We start from the raw sequence: 7,846 nt of genomic DNA, 5'->3' as shown, positions 1-7,846 counted from the left end.
CGACCTCGATTATCGAGGTTGTCAATATGATTTTCCAAGGTCCGGACTCGCTGCTCGAGAGTCTGGACCTGATCCACGGCCGATTGAGCGGTTGTCTGGGAGGTCGCGGCCTTTAGCTCCGCCCCTCCGACTCGGCGTTGAATTTCATCAATTTCACGGTCGTGCTTCTTCAGCGCGGCCGAGAGCGACTCCCAACGATTTCTGGATTCGACGATAAAGGCATCGATCTTCGAGTCAAGCTTGGAAAGCATTTCTGCAAGGCTTGCTACTGTTGGTAAGTCCCTCGGGGCGGCTGTGGACGCCTCTGCTGCAGCTGTAGAGTGTGGGGGAGGGGTTCCTGCTTGCTGAGAGCTGCGGGCTCCCTTCCCTTTAGTCATTTTTACTTAGGATAAAGTTGCTTAAATGTAATATTACACAACTAATTGAGTTACTAAACTATTATAAATGATTTATAAATGATTTGGTGAGCTTGGTAAGGGGTAGGTGACCCACTGTGCCCAAGTCTTGGGAGGAGCACTATAGACTCAGTCTTACTGGGTGGCCGCCATCTTGGATCCCCCCTATTCACCTTATTTATGCCCCTTGTGATTTTGTAAACTTCTGTAAGGTCACCCTTCAATTTCCTATTCTCCAGCGAAAATTTACGATTATATTATTTCAAAGCAAAAATATCCTGATTTTGAAATATGCTGAAATTCACCTTGAAATGAAATAGAAACAAGCTAATAAACAATAATTGCTTATTTATTTAACAAATCTTACCTGAATCACAGCATGAAAGAAACAAATGCCAAAGATTAGCTTTCTCCATTTCCTGCCCAAGGTATGCTCCTCAAAGAAAGAGGCTGTAATTTCCGTGAAAGCTCGTCGAATGTTAGCACGAAGTCCTTTTGGAGGTTCATTTGTGACCTGAGGGAGAATATTAGCTGTTAGTTGTTTTTGCTTCAGTCTACATAGATGACTAATGCTCGCTCAAAATACACTTTAAAATCTGTCAACAAAGTTGTTTATATGCATGACTTTAAATATTTTTAAACTTATGAGTTGCATCCTTTACTGAGGTTGTCGCTTTATCTTATACTGTTAATGGTTCTCTCTTCTCAGGTACTGTCCATAAGACCAAAACACATAGTGGAAGTAGTCGGCCATTCAGTCTGCTCCACTCTTCAATGAGGTCGTGGCTGATCTGAATATCCTCAGCTCCACTTACTTGCCTTTTCTCCATAACCCTTGGTTCCTTAGCTGGTTAAAAATTTGTCATCACAGCCTTGAATATACTTGATATGGAGTTGCTGGTGTTAGACTGGGGTGGACAAATTAAAAAAATCACACAACACCAGGTTATAGTCCAACAGGTTTATTTGGAAATACAAGCTTTCAGAGCGCTGCTCTTTCGTCAGGTAGTTCACACCTTTAATGCATTATCTGAGCTGAGATGTCACCTTTTTATTATAAAACCTTGTTATCTTAGGAATGTGGCATGAAAGTAGTTCTGTGATTTACATACTAATGAATCAAAACCTGCAACCCATTCGAAAAGGTGAAAGACTTAACAGCAATTTACATTTGTTCAATATATCACATCAATTGTATGACACTATGATCTTTTGCTAAAAATTCTGTGTCCTATGATCCTGCTCCACGAGCTACATTATGAAGGAGCATCACTCTGAAAGTTAGTGCTTCTAAATAAACCTGCTGGACTCTAACCTAGTGTTGTGTGATTTTTAACTTAGAATATACTGAACAAAGCAGCCTCCACAGCCCTCCAAATTCCAAGGATTCACTATCCTCACAGAAGAAACTTCTCCACATCTATCTTCAATGAATGATTCCTCACTCTGAGATTATGTCCTCTGATCTCAAGGGCAAAGCCTCCTCAGCGTCTGTCAAGTCCACTAATTATCCTTTCATTTTAATATGATTGTTGCTCATTCTTTTAAACTCCAATGAGTACAGGCCCAACCTACTCAACCTCTCTTCCTAAGAAAACCTTTCTATTCCTGGGATCAGTACTGTGAACATTCTATGGACTGCATCCAAAACCTATGTATTTCCTTAGGTAAGAGAACTAAAACTATTCACAGTGAAGACTTCCCTAGTTTATACTCCATTTCCTTTGAAATAAAGACCAAAGTTCTCTTTGCCTACTGAACTTATTTATCCATGATTATCCCCAAATACCTCTGTGCTGCAGCTTTCTACAGTCTTTCTTCTTAAAGCAATATTTACCTCCTCTATTCTTCCTCCCAAAGTGCACACCCTCCAACTTTCCAACCATACATTTCATCTGCCAAGTTTTTTGCCACTTACTTAATCTGTGTCTCATCTTTATAGTCTCTGTGTTACCCTCACCACTTTCCTTCCAATCGATTTTCTGGTGTCACCTGCAAAATTAGCTATAGTGTATTCACTTTCCTTACACAAGTCATTCATAAATATTGTAAATAATTGTGGCCACAGCACTGATCCCTGCAGCATACCACTGCTAACAGGTTGCCATCCTGTAAATGCATTCTTATTCCAACTCTGTTTTCTTTTGTTAGACAATCTTATATTCATACTAATATACTACCTCCAACACCAAGAGCTCTTATCTAATTAAATTGACTTTTGTGCAGTGTCTTATCAAACACCCTTTGTAAATCTAAATATATCACATCCACTGTTTCCCCCTTATTGGTTCTGCTTGTTACCTCTTCAAAGAATTCTAATAAATTTGCCAGGCATGAATTTCCCCTACAAGAAGCCATGCTGATTCTGTTTGATTGTATAATGTTTTTCTAAATGGTCTGCTAATATGTCCTTTATAATAGATTCTAATATATTCTCAATGACAGACATTAGGCTGATTGGCCTATAGTTACTTGTTTTTTTCCCTATCTCTGTTTGAATAAGGTTGCTACATTGACATTTTTTTCAATTCTCTGAGCCTCCTGGAATCTAAGGGTCCTTGCAAGTTTATTACCACGCTTACTCTTTAGTTGCTTCATTTACCATTCTATGATGCAACCCAGGAGGTCCAAGGGACTTATCAGCCTTTAGCCTCATTAGATGCTCTAATACATTTTTTCCGATGTGTTTGTATGTATTTCCTCTGCTCTTGATTACTTAGTATGTTTGGAATAATATTAGCATCTTCTACTATGAAAACTGATGGAAAGTATTTGCTTAATTTGTCTGCTATTTCCTGGTTTCTTGTTATTGTTTCCCAGCTCCATTCTTTAAGAAACATACATTCACTTTGATTTCCCTCTTCCTTTTTATATATTTAAAGAAGCTCCTTCTGCTCTTTTTTAAAAATTGATTTATTTTCTCTTTTTGTGTTGGTTTCCATAGGTTTCCCAATCCTGTGCCTTACCACTAATCGTATTGTATGTCCTTTTTCTTTCGATTTGATACTGTCTTTATCTTTCGTGGTTAGTTTACTTCCTTCCTGGAACCTTCTTTCTCACCTGGATAGGTCTTTCCCATGAGTCATGAACTGTTTTCACAAATCCCATTATTCATGCAAAGCTTCTTTCGCAGTCAACTCCAGGCAACTCTGCCCTCATTCTTAACATGTATCATTCTTTAAATTTTGCACATTTGTTTCTGACACAAGTTCCTCCATCTCAAAGAGAATTCTAAATGCTACTATGTTATGGTGATGAGATTCCTAGGTGATTTTTTTTCTGAGAATTCTTGGTTGGATCAACAACACATTATACTTCGGAACTGTCTGAAATACATTTTATGAATTCTCCCTCATAGCTACTTTTGACAAATTAATTTTTTTCATTCTACCTGCCTTTTTTTAAACATGCCCTCATTATTTCCTGATTTATTTTCTTTCCTGTAATATAGCTACAGTTAGGGGCAGCAATGTATTCCTCCCCCGTGTTATTTCTTACATCCAGCCATGTGGATTCCACCTCATCTGATTCTAAAACATTTCTTGCTATCGTACTTATTCCATCTCATACTTTAAAAGTTATGCCACCACCCTTTCCTTCCTACCTGTCCTTTTAAAAAGTCATATAGCCCTGGTTTAATCTCCTTGTAATCCTATAGCTTCTGTAATGGCTATAAAATCACACCCATTATCTTCCATATATACTACTGATTTTTTTCTTTGCAGTATTTTGCTGTGAATGCTACATGCAGTGAAGTAAAGAAGGATTTATTCTGCCTTTTTTAACATTTTTTTTCCAACTTTAGCTGAATTGCTATTGATTTTTACATTTGCACAATCTGTCCCAACCTGTCTCTGTGTATTATTACCTGGCTAACAGCCCTGCAATGCTGCTTTGTAATGCTGTGTATCCCCTCTTTAGAATTCCACTTCTATTTCATTCATCCCCTTCAATTCAGCCATCATCATTGTTTTTCTCAAAAAAGCCAACCTTACACTCTTCTGTTCTACCAAATTGCCACCTCATCTGTAGCCTTCCTTAACTTCCTATAGTAAATAAACACGTTGTCATTTCTATGCCAATCCTCCAGAAGTACATGTTTGAGTCCCTCCTCAGTCAGGTTCGCGCTCCATCATAGCACCAGCTCAGCACATTTGATGTGACATCTTGCATCAGCCTTCTCAAACTATTTGCAGCATCCTCTTGCAAGAACACTCTAATTTCATCCTGCTCAGTGGGATTACCCTGGATTGATTTGATTTTCATCTGTCCAGTCACAGCCAGATAACAGCCTTCAATAGTTTTTGTTCCCACTTACTGTAACCTCTGGCATATCCTCCTGTTTCTCATCTACATGACAGCTTTCAGCAACATCAATTCATAGGTATGCTAAGGACTCAACATTACCTCTTGTGACCCCTCCATTGTCTCTAAACTACCACACTACTTGTCTGACATTCATCACGAGATGAGCAGAAATCTCCTCCAAGACCACAGCCATAATCTCTTTGACTATCTATCCATCAGTCCTCCTTTAAGACATTCACTTAAACATCCTTTTGTTAAGTCAGTGTCAAATGCGATTTGAAAACGATTCCGTGAAGTGACTTGGGGATATTTTACCAGACTGAAAGCATAATATAAAAACAATTTGCTGTTTTGTTGTTAATTCAACATGATGACTCATACTATTTTCACAATTTATTTGTAGTGAGATGCCCCATCTAGTGGTCCCAGACAAGTTCGAGACTATGCTGGTCAATTCAATGGAAATTTAGACCTTAAGCTGAGGTCATAACAGCAATTTCCTTCACTATTGCCACAGCAAATAAAATGATGGACATGAGGCAAGTTTATGTTTTCTATTGCTAAAGAAGATTAAAATTTCTTAATCTAATAAGGCAACCTTGCTTACTGCCATGAATTCATATTACCTACTATGATATGCCAAGTCTAGACCTGGAATTTCACAAAGCAGTTGATTAAGATCCGGAATACAGTGCTTGGATGGGTCAAATTAACCATCTAATAATTCTATGCTTCTCAAGGGAAAAATGCACCTAGCAAATTTCAGAATGTATTACCTTGACGGAGTTTTGCAAAACTGTAACAGGAAAGGTGTTGGTAGGCATGGAACTTAGGAACAGTCTGAAGTTTTCATGAATAACAGCATCTAGAAAAATAAATATTTTCTATTATATGCAAATATATATTTTTGCAAACAATAATAATACAACATCTTGTAGTTTATAGAAGCACTACATCTGGTAAAGATATGGAAAACAAACATTTCAGAGATTGTCCACTGCCATGAACTATGTTCTGACTTCTGTACTTTGATTTATGAACAATGCAAAATCTTCACATACAGGGACAGTTCAACCAAAAAAAAACCTGTTGCTAAATCTAAGGAAATAAATCACTGCTAGTGGTGCCAAATTTTAGGGCCTTGCCTCATTGCTTGGAAAGCAGAGGGATCATCATGTAATGCCAGCAAACCCCTGGAGGCCACTCACCCAAATTGGTAAACAAGTGGATGTTACCAAGATGTGTGAATGACATGTCAAAGTTTAACAGTTTACAAATGACTCTGGAGTCACATAAGAAGTGAGCCTGTAGTCCTGAAACTCAGCAGTCCATCACAGCTGACAGGTGTCTTTGGCTGTAGTAGCACTGCAGAGTGGGGACTTTGGCAACTGAGGTAAGGCAAAGAAGGGATGCTGTGAACAACAAAGTAGGCAAAACGTGAGCGAGTGTTAAGAGAGTGAGCAAACAGCCCTAAGATGCAGCATGAGCCAATTCTTGAAATTGGTGCCTGTCCCTGAATGCAAAATGTCCTTGTGGCAGCATTATAATGAAAGGGGTAAAAACAATGACTGCAGATGCTGGAAACCAGATGCTGGATAAGTGGTGCTGGAAGAGCACAGCAGTTCAGGCAGCAACCGAGGAGCAGTAAGATCGACCTTTCGGGCAACAGTCCTTTATTACCTATGAAAGAATAATACACACAATCCAATTATAGTTTTGTGGTTCTCAAAATGTTAGAGAGCTGTGCATCAAATCCTCTGATCTCCAATATTTGTGAACGTCTTAAGGATGTACGACCCATCCCAAAATTAGCAAATTAAGATAAAAGAAAACATTTATATATCTCCATCCAACTCCGCCGCCACCCCCGCTCGCTAACTCTCCCCCTCCCCCCAAGGATCTAATCGTTTCTGGAACATAACACAACAGATCTAACTCCTGTTCACAGAGCTAAGACACTTTCCTGGCGATTTTGTGGGATCTGAAACCCAGGGTTCTCCTGGCTTAGAAATGGGGACTGCATCACTGGAACCTTGAAGACTTTTGTTCTGTACCGTCTCTCCAAAAAACTTGTTGATCGCAAATATACAACGTGCATGTGCTTGTGAGAAAGAACGCCTGTGCGTGAGAGAGAGATAGAGACACAGAGAGAGACAGGGGGAGAGAGGGTGGGAGGAGAGAGAGATGCGTGCTAACATGAAGGTCAAAGGAAGTTGAAAATCACGCTGAGGCGGTCGTTAGAATCTGTCGTGCGAGGTGAAACTTATCATTCTCTGCACATTTCACAGCATCTCTGAATATTTGTGGGTTTCTCTATTTCGAAGCAGCGAACTGGAGGCTATTTCTGGAGGGCAGATGAGCGGCAAATTGTGTTTCACTTCCTTTGCAGTTTCAGGCAGTGTGAGAGACATACACATTTGTATACTATTTGAATGAAGTTGGAAGCTTGAATCTTTGCAACTTAGTGATTTATTGCATTTTAGCACAATCAGTAGACATTTGGAGCATTTGTGTCAGGCAGAATATGTTAAAAACGTGCTGGGAGAGAGCTATAGAGGAACCATGATTGGAAGGTTTGCAAACAACAGCAAAGTTAGTGGTATAATGGACAGCTTAGAAGATTGTCTCAGAATACAAGGGGAACTTGAACAACTGGCGCAGTGGGTCGAGGAATGGCAGCTGGAGTTAAATTTAGATAACTGCGAGGTGTTGCACTTTGGTAAGACAAAGTACAGCAGGACTTACACAATTAATTTTAGGGCCCTGGGGAGTGCTGTCGAACACGGACACTTATAGGTGCTGGAACATAATTAATTGACGTGGCGTCACAGGTAGCAAGAGCAGCGAAGGAAGCATTGGGCATGCTTGCCTTTTTTAGTCAAAGCATTGAGAAATTCACTTAGGACTTCATGTCAAAGTTGTACAAGACTGTAATAGGACCACATTTGTATGACTGCATACAATCTGGTCATCCTGTTATTGAACTCGAATAAATGCAAAAATGATTTACGACGATGTTACTGAGACTGAGATTTTTGATTTATAAAGAGAAACTGGATAGTTTGGTACCTTTATTCATTGGAGTTTATAAGACCTAGGGTCGAACTCATAGAAGTTTATAAAATCACAAGAGGCACGGATAA

At 39.3% G+C, this 7,846-nt stretch overlaps 1 protein-coding gene across 1 annotated transcript in view; it reads right to left on the bottom strand.

The window, feature by feature from the left end:
* dnah6 (dynein, axonemal, heavy chain 6) overlaps positions 1 to 7,846 on the bottom strand; it is a 341,236-nt gene that overhangs the window by 58,134 nt on the left and 275,256 nt on the right. The window contains exons 67-68 of the mRNA XM_043705917.1: positions 5,480 to 5,568; positions 763 to 909 (exon numbers count right to left, since the gene is read on the bottom strand). Coding sequence (XP_043561852.1) covers positions 763 to 909; positions 5,480 to 5,568 — 236 coding nt within the window. The remainder of the gene's footprint in view (positions 1 to 762; positions 910 to 5,479; positions 5,569 to 7,846) is intronic.

The sequence above is a fragment of the Chiloscyllium plagiosum genome, chromosome 2 (assembly GCF_004010195.1).
Source record: "Chiloscyllium plagiosum isolate BGI_BamShark_2017 chromosome 2, ASM401019v2, whole genome shotgun sequence".
Lineage (NCBI taxonomy): Eukaryota > Metazoa > Chordata > Chondrichthyes > Orectolobiformes > Hemiscylliidae > Chiloscyllium > Chiloscyllium plagiosum.
The sequence above is the reverse complement of the archived record's forward strand: the minus strand, read 5'-3'. Positions and strand labels throughout refer to the sequence as shown.